Below are 16117 nucleotides of genomic sequence, written 5' to 3' on the forward strand. Positions count from 1 at the left end.
TCCCGTCACGGGGCACAGGCTCCAGACGCGCAGGCTCAGCAATTGTGGCTCACGGGCCCAGCCGCTCCGCGGCATGTGGGATCTTCCCAGACCAGGGCTCGAACCCATGTCCCCTGCATAGGCAGGCAGACTCTCAACCACTGCGCCACCAGGGAAGCCCCATTTTTCATTTTAAATGTTTGTATTTTGGGGTAACTACATTAAAGGGGATGGAAGAAAATCTTTGCCAGGGGCCACTGCAGGGTGGAGGGGCAGAATGAAGGATCAAAACCACCAGTGCTGCTTGTATGGGGGACCCAGGGGTGAAGGCCTGGGCTCGAGTCCCGGCTCTGTCGCGGACTTGCTCTGACATCTCGGGCCTTGTGTGATGTGAGCGGTCTGAGCCAGGTGTCCTCCCCCAGGGGCGTGGGGATGGGAAGAGCACCGGCCTCGTGGGCTTGCAGGGAGGACTCAGGAGCGAATGTGCACAGTGCCCTGGGTGAGGTGAGCGCCCTGCCAGTCCTCCAAAGCCCCTTCCTGCGCAGCTGAGAAAGGAGAGGGACGTCCCCGCACAAGCCAGCATGGCAGCCCCGTTCTCTCGCCTTCTCAGCCCAGAGCTGGGGCTCCCAGTCCTGCGGCTTGAAGGAGCCCACCTGGCCCTCACCCTGCCTCCTGGGCCTTGAGGCCCCACCTGAGGAGGAGAAAGGGAGGCGTGGCCGGTGCCCAGCAGAAGTCAGTGTTTGCTCGTGGAGCCCTCTGACTGGCTGTCAGCATCCCCTCAGCTGCCAAGAATGCAGACCCTGTTGGTACAGTTCCGTCCTTGAGAGGCGTGGTTCAGAGGAGCCCTCCAGCACCGCATGAAAACCAGGAGGCTCAGCTTCTAGGGCTGACTGGGGATGCTGCATGGGGATACTGGGTGGGGCGTTGTCTCAGAAGCATCTTAGGGTTATTTCTTGTTCCTCCATCTCTTCCCATCCACTCTGCCTCTCCTGTGTGGGGCTGGGTCTCTGCAACCCTACGCAGAAGCTTAGATAGACTCAGAGCTCCCCCCACCTCAGCATCTCCCTGGTCCCCCTGGGGGCTTTGCCTGCTTCCGCTGGCCCAGGAGCCAAGGTGAGCCTCCTGCTTGGTACTTGGGCAGCATGTTGGGAAACGTGAATGTGACACAGACGTTGGTCATCATGGCTACTGTCCAGGGCCAGGCCATGCTCTGCTGGACAGGTTTCCAAGGGCATCACCTTAGGTTTTATTTTTAACCAGCTGCTTTTCAGAATCACGAACTGGAGATGCTGGCCCCTCTGCATCTCCTTTCCGGCTTCCTGGCAGAGGTGTCAAGAGAACGCAGCGCCCTGGGCCATCCTCTTTTTTTTTTTTTTTTCTTTTTTTTAGTTTTTATTGGAGTATAGTTGATTTAAAATGTGTAAGTTTCTGCTGTACTGGGCCATCCTTTAGACTTCTCTCTAGGGCTTCTAGCCAAAGGGTTGATGCCGGATGAGATTTCTTACCTCGCGTGGGATCTGGCGCTTCTCTCTAGATAAATAGTCTGTGTTGGCTCCTGCATCCTGGATTTACCTTCTGAACCTGGGATTCCCAAGAGGGTGAGTCACTGACCAGTGCGTGTGTTCTATCCGCAGGCATGCATGCCTTTCGGCCTGCACAGACAGTTCCCAGAGAACAACTTGCAGATGATGGTACAGTCTGGAGCCAAAGGTTCAACTGTGAATACCATGCAGGTGTGAGCAAAGGCGGGTGCTGGCTGGTTTGCAGAAGGGTGAGGTAGTTGCAGGAGGCACTTTTCAGATTTGTTTCTATTTTTAAAAGGATCCACATTCCGTACAAAATGTGGCAAGTAATGAAAAATACAAAAGTATGTAGAAATCAGTGCAGGTGCTAACCACTGTTAAGTGTTATAGGCAGATACCGATATTAGTATACAGATACTGATGTGTATCAAACAGATACATATTGTAAACTTACATACTGTATTATTATACAGTCACATTATATATAAACACGGTGTGTGTGTATTTATAATCTTAGCTGAGATCCTGAAATTTTGCATGATCTGCTTTTTTCATTTAGTATTACATTATAGGGATTGTCGTAGAGGTTTCTTAACCTTTAATTTTTGGCTCATTATCTCCTCCAATTACTGCAGTGCTATCACAGCATTTTCACAAATTTTAGCAACTTTTAAAAAAAATCTTGATGACCTTGAGAGGGTCTTAAGGACCATCTCGTTCTCTGGTGAGTAGAGAGCAATAGGAATGGGCTTAAAAGGCTGGAGGCCATCAGGAAGCCCTTTTGACTAAGTAAAATCCAGACCCGCTGCTCTTTTCCCCCCAAGAACATTAATAGGCGGTTTTATTCTCTTTTGACCTGAGAATGTTAAAGATCACAGTAAACTACTTTTTCTGCTAGTCTCAGTTTCCCTGTTAGGACCTGGGGGTCCTGTCCAAGTATAACACGTGATGCTTCTGAAACATGGCTACTTTTACAAACACCGTCCATTTCAACCGAGTCCAAATGCGAAAATTGCCGTCATGGAAAGGAAGACATAGTTATCTTCCTGAAAGGTCAGCTTTCTTGGCTCGTTCAGCAATCTGGGTTGGCCTTCAGGAACTTGGATCCCATGCAGTTTTTCTGGAAGAGCAGGCCCCCCATCCCCTGCTGGGACAGAGCATCATTTAACGAGCATGTGGGTCTTCAGTTGCCTTTGGGTTTCCTTTCTCGCAGATCTCGTGCCTGCTGGGCCAGATCGAACTGGAAGGTCGGAGGCCCCCGCTGATGGCATCTGGCAAGTCACTGCCCTGCTTCGAGCCTTATGAGTTCACCCCCAGGGCTGGCGGCTTCGTCACTGGCAGATTCCTCACCGGCATCAAGCCTCCTGTATGTATTTTGGTTTTTCCTTAGGCCTGTTCTCCTCATCTCTTAGGCTCAACAGTAAGAGGCCTATGACCTTCACCAGCAGCTTTAAGCAAAGACAGCCAAGTAATAAGTGCCAGGCTATCCCTGCTTACCCACTAGACCCTGGGGCCTGCAAGGACCAGAAGGACGCAGCCATGTCGTGTTTACCATCATAATGCCAGAGCCCAGCACGGTGCCTGGCACATGTGGGTGCTCGGGAAGGATTGCTGATGAATGGGAAGATGAATAAGATCAGTCCCAGCTCTGCCTCTTCCTGCTGTGTGCCCTTCCTCAGCCGGTTCTTCCCTGCTTCTGAGGGCAGCTGGGGACGGGGAGACCCCTCACCAGGGTGCTCTCTGTTGCCAAAAGGAGCATCACAGAGATTTACTTCACAAAGCTTCCCTAAGAGAATCTGGCTCCCTGCTCCTCCTTGACCGTGGGAAAATTGACCAGCTGTAGCAAATGTCTAGTTTTTCCTCGGTCAGCAACAAAACTCTCCCTTAAGAGAAAGGTTTTCTCCTCACACTTGGCAGAAATGGCTTTTCGACTGTTAGTACCTCCTGTTCCCTGGTCTAGTGCGTCTCTGCAAGGACGCCCCTTGTGGTCAGACAACTAAGTCCAGGTTGTGAACGGGACCGACCCTTCGTGTCAGGGCCACCAGCTGCTCCCAGGGCTCCCCCTCAGTCCCACGCGGACCCTCCAGTGGTCATCCGTGGCCTCTGGCAGAGGGCGGTGGAGAGCTGGCGCAGACCAGAGAGTTCTGAACTCTGGTTGCGACCCCTTAGTGAATCATGAAATCATTGTAATAGGTAGTGATTGACTTCATGGAGTGAAACAGAGTAGGGTGGTAAAGAAAGCATCAGAGTGAGGGATGGGGTCATTTCATAGAGTTTTAGCTCGAGTCACGTTATCTTTATCGGCACGTGTGTGTATGTATGTACGTGTTTGCTGACTACTGTGATAAACCCATTTCTCGTGGAATTTTGGAAAACACTACTACATGATGAGGCACCAGTGCCATTTCTGTTTGGAAAGTGGGGTGCGTGTGGGGTGTGGGACATGGCACTGAGGACGGACTCCTGGGAATGGGAGCTGGCACTTCTGTTCCACTTGTCCCTCTGCGCTCGGGCAGAATAAGACAGAGGCAACCCCAGGAGAGGGCAGAAGTCCCTGGGGCCGTGGGAGACGTCACAGCTGCCAGGGGCACTGGCTTGAGCCACCCTTTAGGAAGCACACTGTCCTCACTGCCACCCCTGGGACCTGGGTCCCCGCTTCTCCCACAGGAGTTCTTCTTCCACTGCATGGCCGGGCGAGAGGGTCTGGTGGACACCGCTGTGAAGACCAGCCGCTCCGGCTACCTCCAAAGGTAAAGAGCACCTGCTCTGCCACCTTTAGGTGGCATCAGCGTCGCAGGTCCATTCACCTCTGTCATTTTTTTCACATTTTCATTGACAATTCACTTAAGAGCCCTTTGGATGAAAAAACTGCTAGAAAAAAATGCCCATGGGTGGCCCAAGACAGAAAATAGCAGATATTCTTCCCCTCCTAGAGGACTGGTAAAGTGTGAGCTCAGAGGTTTATAGGAAGGGCCCGTGCGTCGGCGTGTGCGCCTTTCCCGGGGGGAAAGGTCCTGGGTGGTGGTGAGTTGGTCCCCCCCCCCCCGGGAGGGCTCTGCGGTTGGGGCAGAGAGGATTCCAGGCCCCCTGAGTCTGGCACTCGGAGCCAGGCCGGTCTCAGTTTCAAGCTTCAACCTCCCACCTGCCCAAACAGGCCAGTCAGAGAAGCTACGTGTTCCCTTTCCTCCCAGAGAGGAGATTACACAAGCAGGTCTGGGCTGGGGCGCCCTGAGTTCCTGCATCCGGCGTGGATTACAGGGCCAGATCCACCTGTGAGCAGGGGTTACACGCCACCTCCATCCTCTTAAATCATTCAAGGATACCTGTGGAGTGTAGAAAAAGCTAGGAAACGAGTGATCACGCAAGTCTTGGGGTGGGGGGTCTGTGTGGAGCCATCTGAATGCAGGGCAGGGAAGAGGAGGGTGTCAGGGATCCCGCCTGGAGTGAAGAACGGCAGCCGCTGGGGCAAAGGGCACAAAGGTCCGCAGGACCCCTCTGCCCGTGGAGGGTCATGGCAGAAAGGGCGCGTGCCTTCCTTCAGACAGCAGGGGCTGTAGGCTGGATGGAAGGCTGCCTCTTGTGGGTGGCGACGGAAAGGGAGAGGCCGACGCGGCGAAGACGTGGGGCAACCGGCTGAAATGCACAAGGGGCAGGAGGCATCAGGCCTGAGTGGCAGCACAGTGGCACGGTGGACAGAAAGCAAGACGCTGCAGAGGGGAGAGAGAAAGTGTGGCTGGCGTGAGGGGGCAGCGGCAGGATAATCAAGGGGACACGTTCCAGGGAGGGGGCCTGAAGCTCGGGAGAGGCCTGGAGATGCAGCCTCCGGGGCCGTGGCTGGTGCTGAGCGCTGCGGCCCTGAGAGGTGAGTGGCACCTCAGCATCTTCAGCAAAGGGACATGGGTGCTCAGCTCCAGCCTTGCCAGGCCCTGGGCTGGGTGCCAAGAAGATAGTGCCGAGCTCTGTCCTTGGAGCTCAGGGGAACAGTGGCTCCTAGGAAACCCCCTCTGAAGGTGGCAGGAGGAGAAACCAAGGCAGGGTGGCCAGAGAAGTAAGCTAGGGCCAGCGCCAGGGCAGCAGAGGGGGGCAGGTTGAGGGAGGCAGCTGACTGCTGGGAGCACTGAGGAAAAAAGGCACTGGGTTAGGGCTGTCACATCAGCATGTAGTTCCTAAGGTCCCCTTTGTCCCTGACAGTCTCTGGACTAATGGCGTGAGAGAAGCATTGGATGGGGAGACAGCCCCGCTGCTTTGCCTGCCTCCTGGGTCTAAGGACACTGGTCCCGGGGGAGCTCTGCCGTGCCGGGGAGCGACAGAGCAGGCAGTGGTCCCAGCAGCTGGGGCTGGAGATGGGAGCCAGGGTCGAGCGGGGAAGCCAACCTCCTCAGACACGTGGCTGCAGCCCCTGGCCACGAGGTGCTGTAGCTCAGAGCCTGTGCTGGGGGCTTGCCTGGCTGCAGAACAGCAGTCCCCTTTTCTGCCCTCCATCCGCTCCATCAGAGGCTGCCCTGGGAGGTGGCGAGCCCGGTGGGCGCTGAGCCAGTGGTCTCCGTACAGGTGCATCATCAAGCACCTGGAGGGGCTGGTCGTCCAGTACGACCTGACGGTCCGCGACAGCGACGGCAGCGTGGTGCAGTTCCTGTACGGGGAGGACGGCCTGGACATCCCCAAGACACAGTTCCTGCAGCCCAAGCAGTTCCCCTTCCTCGCCAGCAACTATGAGGTAGCGTGCCGGCCCCCGGCGCCTGTGGGTCGTGGGGCGGGGGCCGTGCGGTGGGCCTCCCGCCCTGAGCCTTGCGCTCAGAGTGGCCGCTGAAAACTAGAGTGGGAAGAGTGCAAAAGCACCAGGCGATGCCTTGGAACGCCTGACAATGTCAGAGCCCCTCCCTCTGTGTGCTTCATCCCGTGAGATGGCGGAGAGGCACGCATACGTCTAGAAAAACTGCACCGTGTGGGGCATTTGCCTTGTGCTGGGCCCTAAACTAGAGCGCACCATGGCTGCTGTCTCCCTTCCTCCTCCCTGCAGCCTGGGGACGCAGGTGGCCCTCTGCCCATTTTGCAGCCAAGGCAGCTGAGTGTCAGGGTTTAAGTGACGAGCTGGTGAGTGGCAGGGCTTGTGTCTGCACCCAGGCCCTCTGACACCCAAGCCCGCGGTTTTCATACCACGCCTTACTGCCCCGAGAGCGATCGTCACCGTTGGCTCAGCGGTCCCCCTGTTCTGCAGATTGGGAAGCTGACACTGACATGGCCTGTCCGAGGTCATGAAGCAGGAAGCTGACACTGACATGGCCTGTCCGAGGTCATGAAGCAGGAAGCTGACACGGACATGGCCTGTCCGAGGTCATGAAGCAGGAAGCTGACACGGACATGGCCTGTCCGAGGTCATGAAGCAGGAAGCTGACACGGACATGGCCTGTCCGAGGTCATGAAGCAGGAAGCTGACACTGACATGGCCTGTCCGAGGTCATGAAGCAGGAAGCTGACACTGACATGGCCTGTCCGAGGTCATGAAGCAGGAAGCTGACACTGACATGGCCTGTCCGAGGTCATGAAGCAGGAAGCTGACACTGACATGGCCTGTCCGAGGTCATGAAGCAGGTGGTCGAATCGAAGGTTGTGCCCCGGGGTTGGCTCCTTTCCATCCTGGCGCCATGTTCGGGAGGGACTCTCAGTGTCACGGTCTCTCCCCTGTGACCTCAGCTCCTGAGACCGCCAGCTGCCAAGTCTGACTGGCACAGAGTGAGGGCCCTGGTCAGCAGTGGGTGCTCAGACCCCCCCAGGGGCATCGTGAGGGCTCCACACGGGCCACCTCCGTCCTGTGAAGTTGTGTGACGTGGCCCTTGTGTTACGCCCTCAACTCTTCGGTTTTGTCTGTGTGGTCTGTTCGTTTAGGTGATAATGAAATCGAAGCACCTCCATGAAGTTTTATCCAGAGCAGATCCCCAGAAAGCTCTCCGCCACTTCAAAGCCATCAAAAAATGGCAAAGCAAGCATTCCAACACCCTGCTGAGAAAAGGCGCCTTCTTGAATTATTCCCAGAAAATTCAAGCAGCTGTGAAAGCCTTGAACCTCGAGGGCGCAAACCAGAATGGCCGCAGCCCTGAGACTCACCAGGTAGTGCTGGGGTTGGGGGGGTGGGGGTGGGCGATCAGTCAGGGGTTCAGGGGATGAGGAGTTGTTTTCCCGGTGGAAGGTGCAGTCATGAAATCTGGCTTCGTTCGGTGCTGGTCAGGAAACATGGCACTCAAATAGGGATTTAAGGAAGGGAATCTTTACAGAGGTGTGGACAGGGTTCCAGGAAACGAACTAGGGCTGGTAAGTTGGGTTTCCACCCACCCCCCACAGGCATGAACAGTCACCAGGAGTGGAGAGGGTGGCCGTGGGCAGAGGCCAGCTGACAGGAGCCCTCAGCAAAGAGTTCTGGGCTCCGAGGTCCATTAGAGAGGGGGGGGGGGATGAATGCCCAGCCTCACTCTCCTCCCACATGCCCTTCTGCTTCTGGGACCTCCCATCAGCCAAGCACAGCTGGGAGCCGGGAGGCAGGGGAGCGCTTTGAAGCAGTTGCTGTGGGACAGCTTTGGGGCATCGAGCGTGTGAAAGCCTGGGTGGGGGACAAACAGGGATCTGGCACAGTCACCTGGCTTGTGGTGACTGTGTCTTTGTTGACCTGAGACAGCCCTGGCTCTGCCTCTCATCCCAGTATTATTATTAATAGTGCCCCATTTTACGCTAGAAGACACTCAGTTTGGACAGTAACTTACGTGGTCACCCTGCCTGTGCTTGAAGGGCCAGGACGAATCACTTGTAGAGTCATGGTCACGCAGTCCACCCTGGGATGGGTTCGGTTTCTCCGTGTTTCAGATGTCGAGATGGCTTTCTCATTGCCGTCAGGTTTCTGTCTCTTTCCCCTATTCTCATTTGAAGCCAGTGCCTTTGATCCTCCTTATCCTACTGGACCTCCCAGGAAGAGAAGCCTATTCCTGGTGTCCTCCAGCGTAGCTGAGGCCCATCCTTCCTTTCAGATGTTGAGGATGTGGGCTGAGTTAGACGAGCAAAGCCGGAGGAAATACCAGAAGAAGGCGGCTCCTTGTCCTGACCCCAGTCTGTCTGTCTGGCGCCCAGACATCTACCTTGCATCAGTGTCAGAAACGTTTGAAAAGAAGGTGGATGGCTACAGTTGCGAGTGGGCAGCTCAAGCAGAGAAGAGTTACGAGAAATCGGAGCTCTCTCTGGACAGGTAATGACATTGATTTATTGCACAGCACACGAAGAGGGAGAATCTGCTTCTCAGGCCCTTCCCTGCCCACTCTGGCAGCCTCCTGGGTTCAAGGCTCCAGCAAGAAGGAGGGAAGTGAAACAGAGGGCACCTTGCAGGCCCTGAGGGCTGTGGGACGGATGAGAGCAGGTAGGCAGGAGTGCACCCCCCACCTGGGCCACGACAGAGAAGAGCGCTCTGCAGGGACAGAGCCCTGCACAGGTGGCCCCTCTCTTGAGTGTGGTGTGGTGGGCACGGTTATGTGAGAATCAGGGAATCTGGTCAGCAGCTGCCAACCCTGTGACCCGGGACAGACCATTCTCTCCCCCGTGACACCACAGCTCAGCCTTTCCTAAGGAGTTTGGTCTGAATATTCCAGCGATCCTTTGAGTTTGGGGTTTCGAAGCGTCAAGGAAGAAGGACCCCATGGAATCCTGAGCTTAGACTTATTCACAGAGAAATAAGACAGGAAAAAGAAATCTCGTGGCCTAGGCAGGTGGGAAGCCAGGCATGGACCAGCACTGAGCCACAGTGAGTTAAAACATCAAAGCTGCCCCCAGGGAATGCCTGCTGGGGCGTCGGTCTCAGAGCAGTCATCCAGGGATCCTTCCCACTCCGCTCACCTAGCCTGGCTTGCAGAGCCGCAAGCCTGAGATCATCCGCTGTAGCCTGGCTGCTTGTCCTGCACCCGGTGGAACCCAGCCAGGTGCACGGAGAGGCTGAGGGTCCAGGGAGTAGGGCTGCAGCAGGGGGATGAGCAAAGAAGAACACTTGGGTGGAGGACCTGGAGGGCAGAGACAGGGCTCTTACTTTTTATCCTTTAAAGTACTTTCTCCAGCCAGGCCTCAGAGATCCGAAGATGGAGTAAAGCATGCCGGGTTGTGATTTAGCTACCAGCCAGGCTTTCCTTAAAAGAGCAAGACCCTGCTCCCCAGCCCCCTTTGCCTGCCTCCCTACAGCTCAGGATGCTGCCCTTTACCTTCAGAAGGACCATGTGGGTCCTCCCTCCAGCTGTGCTGCATCCGGAGTGGGGCGAGCTTGGCCCTGGGGAGCATCACTTGGGTTCAGGGGGCCGAGATAGGGAGGCAGCGTATGCTGCAGTGGCTCTCACAGGGGACCTGTTAGCAAGCAGCAAGCTCTGGGTGCAACTCCAAAGTTCTGGAAGTATTTAAAGGTTTTTCCTGTCGGGAATACTGATAGGCAGTCAAACCTCACTGGTTTGAAGTAATAGGGAGAGAAGAGACATCAGGTCCGCAAAAAGTCTGACTTTTGAAAAGAACTTGCATAGAAACGTAGTTTTATTACCTTCCTCTGTGTTCAAACGTAATGTCCCGTTTAGTCTCTGTCTGTTGAGCTTCTTCCTTGTCCTATGTTCCGGGGTAATACAGTGTTCCTTGGCTGTTCTAAAAGGGCCGGCATTCATAGGAAGAAGGGTTAGTAAATTACGAAATTGTAGAGTGCGCACATTTCCAATGTGGCCTGTAGCCATTTGCACTAATTAAGAAAGTAAGCACCCCTTCCCGCCTCCCCCCCATATCCCCATAATTGCTCAGTGAACCTCTTCCTAGTTTGTACAGAGGGAGGTTTAAGCCCTCTCCAAGCTGTCACAACTAGTGGGCAAAAAAGACTTAACAAAGGGAAACGTGAATAGTGAGCTCACTAGTTCCATGACGTTCTCAGGGTGAATGTGAACAGTCCGAGCATGGACATCTAGAGCTTCAGCTACCCAGCTGGGCTCTGTGCTGTGTCATTTAGGACATTTCAGGGTCACTGGCTGGAATTCAAGGCTTAGAAGGACCATTTGCTTAGGAAAAAACAAGCCCAGAAAGAGGGAGAGGTAACAGGTCCATGTACCCTGCTTGCGGGTGGCATCGACAGCTCCTGACGGGCAGGTAGTGTCTGTGCCCCTGACTCCTGCTGTCCCCTGCCCCATCTCCAGGCTGAGGACTCTTCTGCAGCTGAAGTGGCAGCGCTCGCTGTGTGACCCGGGAGAGGCCGTGGGCCTGCTGGCCGCACAGAGCATCGGGGAGCCCTCCACACAGATGACCCTGAACACCTTCCACTTTGCCGGCAGAGGCGAGATGAATGTCACCCTGGGCATTCCCAGGTGGGGCACTGCGAGGGGGCAGGGGGGGGTCTGTCCTAGCCCGCTCCTGGGGAGGAGGTCATTTCATTAGAGAGAGAGAGAGAGAGAGAGAGAGAGAGAGAGAGAGAGTGTGTGTGTGTGTGTGTGTGTGTGTGTGTGAGAGAGAGAGGGGCAGGGTCTCATCAAAGCAGGGGTCAGGGTTGGAATTTCCAGAGCCCAGTGGCTTCTGTGGTTGGATCCATGCCCAGGCCTCTTAGCATTAGCATCTCCATTTATCTCTCCACCAACTCCTGTATCCAAGTTACCCGGGATGCTTGTGAAACTACGTACTCCTGGGGGCAGGCCGTCTGGTCGCCCAACATCGGGGGCACCACTCACCTAGAACATGACCCAAAGGGGCCCTGGCCCTTCAGGTAAAAGTATGCACCTTGCAGGACGATGGCCGCTGGGCGAGGGGAAAGAATAGAGATCAGGCTCACCTGCCTGGCCCGGCTACTTTTTAGCAGAGTGACTCAGGCACCTCAGCTTCCTGTGGGAGGGAGGAGGGTGGGGAGCACCGTGCAGTCGGGCCCTGCAGGCTGACTGAGCCATGGCCGAGGTCTAGCCGTGGTCCCTGTGCCCAGTGGGAGCGCTGCAGACGCTGCTTCCCTTCCCTGCATCTCTCATTGGTTCAGTAAGCACCCACGCTGTAATGCGAGGCACAGGTGGTAGGAAACAGGAAGAAGACACAGCCCTGTCCTTGAGGAGCTCGTGCTCCGGTGGAGGAAGCTGACAGAAGAGTCCCTTGCTGTCACACGCGGGGCCAGAGCTGGGACTCCCTGATCAGCATATCTCCCCCACGAGATCCTGTGGTCTCTGGCAGATCCTGAAAGAACTGTGACATCTTTATGAGGAAGGCCTCGCAAAAATACAGAATCCGGGTGCCTCTTACGATCAGATGCGCCCTTGTTCTGTGACAGGCTGAGGGAGATTCTCATGGTGGCCAGCGCCAGCATCAAGACGCCCATGATGAGCGTGCCTGTATTCAGCACCAAGAAAGCGCTGAAGAAGGTGAAAAGCCTGAAGAAGCAGCTCACCAGGGTGTGCCTCGGGGAGGTAATTGTCTCCCTGGGACCCAGTGCAGGCTGGCTGCAGGCGTTTTCCTGCATCCTCCCACCCATCCTCCCACCTGTCCTCCCATCCGGGCAGAACAGCCTTTGCCAGCTGTTCAGACCCTGGCTCAACTCCACCCAGCGAGAGGGAGGCTTTCTCTGCAGCTGCTAAGCAGGGATGGATCAGGAAGCTTTAAAGGTAATCACTGGTCTGCAGCATTCTTCCGTGCCTTAAGAATAAGGGCACTTTCTGGGTCAGCTTACCAGCCCCGCTGGAGACTGCGCCCTACAGCCTCAGGCCGTTCTCTGGAGGTATGCCTACAGGGTGGGGGGGTCTCTCTCCCCACCCCTCCAGGGATCTACAGCAGCAGAGCTTGTTGGAATTTCTTTGGGATTTTGGCCTGTGGTCCCAGCCCCTGTCCCTGCAAACTCTCAGTTTTCCCATAACCCACTTGTAATGCTCAGTCCCAGGCTTTGGGCAAAATTAGTTTCTGTCTGTCAATCTGGTTCTAGGTGTTGGAGAAAATTGATGTCCAGGAGTCCTTCTCTATGGGGGAGAGACAGAACAAGTTCCGGGTGTACCAGCTGCGGTTTCAGTTCCTGCCACACGCGTACTACCAGCAGGAAAAGTGCCTGAGACCCGAGGACATCCTGCATTTCATGGAAACAAGGTCAGGACTCAGGCCATGCTTATTGCTTGACTTTGTCATGGACCTTGAGGGCTTCTGGCCACAGGACTCCCAGAGACTGGGTGCTTTTGCCCAAATGATTCCTTCAAAGGAGGTGTTTAGAAAAAGAACAGGTCCTGCAGCCTAATCTGGCTTGTGGGTATGACTGCATTAACTACATTCCCACCTCTGCCCCCTATTCTTCTCTCTGGCCCATGAGTCTCGTGTACTCGGGTTTGTAGGCTTTGAGATGGAGGAGTTCATGTACCATAAAGAGAACAGTGCTCCGTCGCAGTGGTGCTGCTGTGACGTCAGACCAGCACGTGGTGTTAATTTCTGTCATGATGTGATTCCTGATACGTTTATATTCTGTGAGGAAGGAGCAGTGTACTGACAGCATGCTGCTCTTAAACACAGGTCTATAACTGGGGTTACCTTCAGCTGCTTAGAGAAATTCGGGTTCCCTTCTGGTGGGGAGAAGGAACATCCATTTTCTCTCCAGTTCAAGTCACTGTTGGACATTGGAAAGCACGGCCCACAGTGCTGAGTGCACAGGAGTAGGAGGGTGGTCATATTGGGGCTGGGGAAGCCAGGAAGAGCCAGCGAGGCACTTCTGACCGGCCACCTGACCCTGGATCGTGGTGCACAGACTCAGATGGCTGCGGGGCCGGCAGGTGAGAAGGCTGGTGAGGCAGGTTGGGGGCCCCCGTCCGGCTGGAGAGCACGCCACCGGCCTCAAGCGGGCAGGGGTGTGGGCCAGCGTGGCCAGACCTTCTGATTCAGAAAAGTAAGAAGAAGAAAACCGCCTGTCTTTTTTCTTTCTTTGGCTGTTTGCTTGCTTTTACTTTTTATAGATAAATCTCCTCTAATTTGTAAGCATTGGCAACTAATTCATATCTTTTTAAAAGCCTGGTGAGGGGACTTCCTGGTGGTCCAGTGGTTAAGACTCTCCGCTTCCAATGCAGGGGGCACAGGTTCGATCCCTGGTCAGGGAACTAAGATCCCACATGCCACACAGCACAGCCAAAAAACTAACTAACTGACTAACTACATGCGATGCAGCACAGCCAAAAAACTAACTAACTAAATTAATTAATTAAAAAAAAAAAAAAAGCCTGGTGAGGCTGAAATAGATCCCATATGTCAGCAGGATTTGGCCACGGACCACCAACCACCGTCTTCAGTCTAGAACAGCCCTCAGGTTTTCCAGAGCTGCTTGGAAGTAGCGAAGTGATGGCAGAGTCGAGGCAGGACGTCCGCGCACTCAGTCGTCCCACAAATATTTACTGAGTGATGCCCACTGACAGGCTGGGCCCCAGGGCAGTGTGGCTGGGAGGGAGTGACTGTCCTGCCGTCACCTGAAGATGTGCACTGGCTGCAGCCTGGCCCCCTGAGCAGGTGGCACGTAGGATGGCGGGTGCTGTGGTAGATGAGCTTGGACGTGAACTCAGCCCTTTGGACAGGGGAGCTTGCTGGGCCTCGGAAGCACCTATGTCGCTCTTCGCCCGGGTGGAGGAGGCTCGTTTTATCAGGCAGGCCCAGTGCTGTCGGGGTGCTGGGTCACGTCGCAGGAGACCTGTCTGTGCCCCCAGCTGCCGGCTCATTAATTAACCGGGAGGAACGTCACTCCCAAGCGTGCCGCTGTTTGTGCTGGCCAGGCGGCCCTTTTCTGAGAAATAGGAATTCGGATCACGTGGACTCCTGAGAATTAGCGAGAGCAGGCGGGGTCGGCGATCTGCCCCATTTCTATGCATCTCAGGTGTGGGCCTGCCAAGCAGGTAGGTCGCATGAGGCATGCCGCAGGCTGTGCTCAGAGTTCTTCCTCTTTACATTGCCTTGGGGAATTGAGAATTCATCACTTTTTAAAAATTTCTTCTTGGTAAGGAAGAGCCCTGGCTTTTTCCCAGTGGTGAAAGACTTAGTCAACTCCTTCTTTGTATTTGGCTTGTGCACTTGAAAAGCTGTGATGAACAAAGCCATGTGCAGTCGCTCTTGGTGGAGCTGCCCTGTGACTTGGGCAGGGGGGCCAGAGAGGGAGCAGCTCGTGGAAGGGGTTGTGGTTGGGCTGCCTTTGCCAGGCCTGGGCAGCGAAGCAGCCTCACGCAGGCCCCCTGGAGACCGCACGGGGATGGGTGTGTGCCTTCAGAAGAGGGGACCCCCCCCACCGGGAGCGTTTTCTTTTTCCTTTCTCCCTTCCTGTTCCCCTCTCTCCTCTCTCATCTCCACCCCCTTTTCTCTCTCTTCCCCTTTTCCCTCCCTTTCTTCCCTTCTTCTTTCCCAGCTGTGGGATCTTGAGACTCTTTTGACACAGATTGGAGAAAAAAAAAAAACAGAGACACAGAGGCGCTTCCCTAGATGGAGGTGTATAAGCCGTGAAGCTCCCCTAAATATCTGTCCTGGTGCCCATCCCTTTGGATATGTGTGTAAATGATCTGGAAGGTGGGCCGGGGTGGTGAGGTGGCAGGAGTACTGAGCTAGGAGGCAGGGGTGTGAGTTCCGGCCTCAGGTCCCCAGCTGTGTACCACCAAGTCGGCAGTCTGCAGCGAGAGCTTCTGTGAGTCTGACTCTGCAAACAGCAGGTGGTGGAGCTGTTGGCAGGCACTTTTGGAAACAGCCGAGGGTCATGTTCCCTGTTGGTAATTATTTATGTGGGACGGAGGTTTTTCTGCAGCTGCCCCCCTCCAGTTCCCCCTCAGTTGCCACATTCTGACAAACAGCACGACCTTCACCGAGCAGTCACTGTGGGCCTCCGGTTTCCTGGCTCTGGGCAAAATCACAGAAGGGCAGACTCTTTGTACCCCCGGGAGAACTTCTGGCACACAGGTGACATGCCTGCCACTTACCGTTCAGGGTGTTATTCTCCTTTCTCACCTTCTGTCACGTTCTGCACTGGTCCTGTTCACCAGAAGAGGCAGGCAGGGTAGAAAGGATTTGCACCGGGGGGATTAGGGAAGGTCTCTTGGGGGGTTCCATCTGCGCTTAGACCCCACCGTGGGCGTGGGCGCGGCTCCAACAGGTCGATGGGAGGCTGGGGAAGTTGATGGCGGTGCACATGGCCCGAACAGAAGCCCAGCGATGCACGTGCAGGGGGTGAGAGCAGGTGGGTGACTGGGGTTGAGGCCAGTTGCGGGGATTGAAGTGCTGGCGGGGGAGCCTGAGAGGGGTGATGTCACCTGAAGGGACAGGCCAGGGCGGCAGCCCCACAGCAGAGGGAGGCGACAAGCAGCTTGTGTGTGCGGGGCGGCCCAACTTCACACCCCGTCCGTGTCATTTCACGCCCTGCAGTCTGCGCTGCAGGCTCAGGCATGGGGCAGGGGCGGTCCCAACACTTACAGACGGGGTCAAGGCCCTCGTCTGTCTCTGTCTCCAGACTCTGGCAGAACAGAGACTTGAACCAGAGCCTGTCCTTTCGGAAACATCTCTTCCGCCCCCTCCTCCCGGGTGGACACGTCTTTCTAAAGTCAAGCCAGGCTTCCCCCCTGTCTGGCCCTCTGGTCCCTGTCCACAGCACCTGGTGACCA

At 55.5% G+C, this 16117-nt stretch overlaps 1 protein-coding gene across 3 annotated transcripts in view; it reads left to right on the top strand.

The window, feature by feature from the left end:
• POLR1A (RNA polymerase I subunit A) overlaps window positions 1-16117 on the top strand; it is a 78171-nt gene that overhangs the window by 53992 nt on the left and 8062 nt on the right. For all 3 annotated transcript variants that reach the window (XM_007175333.2, XM_057558411.1, XM_057558412.1), the window contains 9 exons: window positions 1614-1712; window positions 2716-2868; window positions 4170-4252; window positions 6054-6219; window positions 7389-7610; window positions 8519-8733; window positions 10691-10858; window positions 11797-11932; window positions 12442-12599. In XM_007175333.2, the coding sequence (XP_007175395.2) occupies window positions 1614-1712; window positions 2716-2868; window positions 4170-4252; window positions 6054-6219; window positions 7389-7610; window positions 8519-8733; window positions 10691-10858; window positions 11797-11932; window positions 12442-12599 (1400 nt within the window). The remainder of the gene's footprint in view (window positions 1-1613; window positions 1713-2715; window positions 2869-4169; window positions 4253-6053; window positions 6220-7388; window positions 7611-8518; window positions 8734-10690; window positions 10859-11796; window positions 11933-12441; window positions 12600-16117) is intronic.

Source organism: Balaenoptera acutorostrata, chromosome 12, assembly GCF_949987535.1.
Source record: "Balaenoptera acutorostrata chromosome 12, mBalAcu1.1, whole genome shotgun sequence".
In the NCBI taxonomy this organism is placed as follows: domain Eukaryota; kingdom Metazoa; phylum Chordata; class Mammalia; order Artiodactyla; family Balaenopteridae; genus Balaenoptera; species Balaenoptera acutorostrata.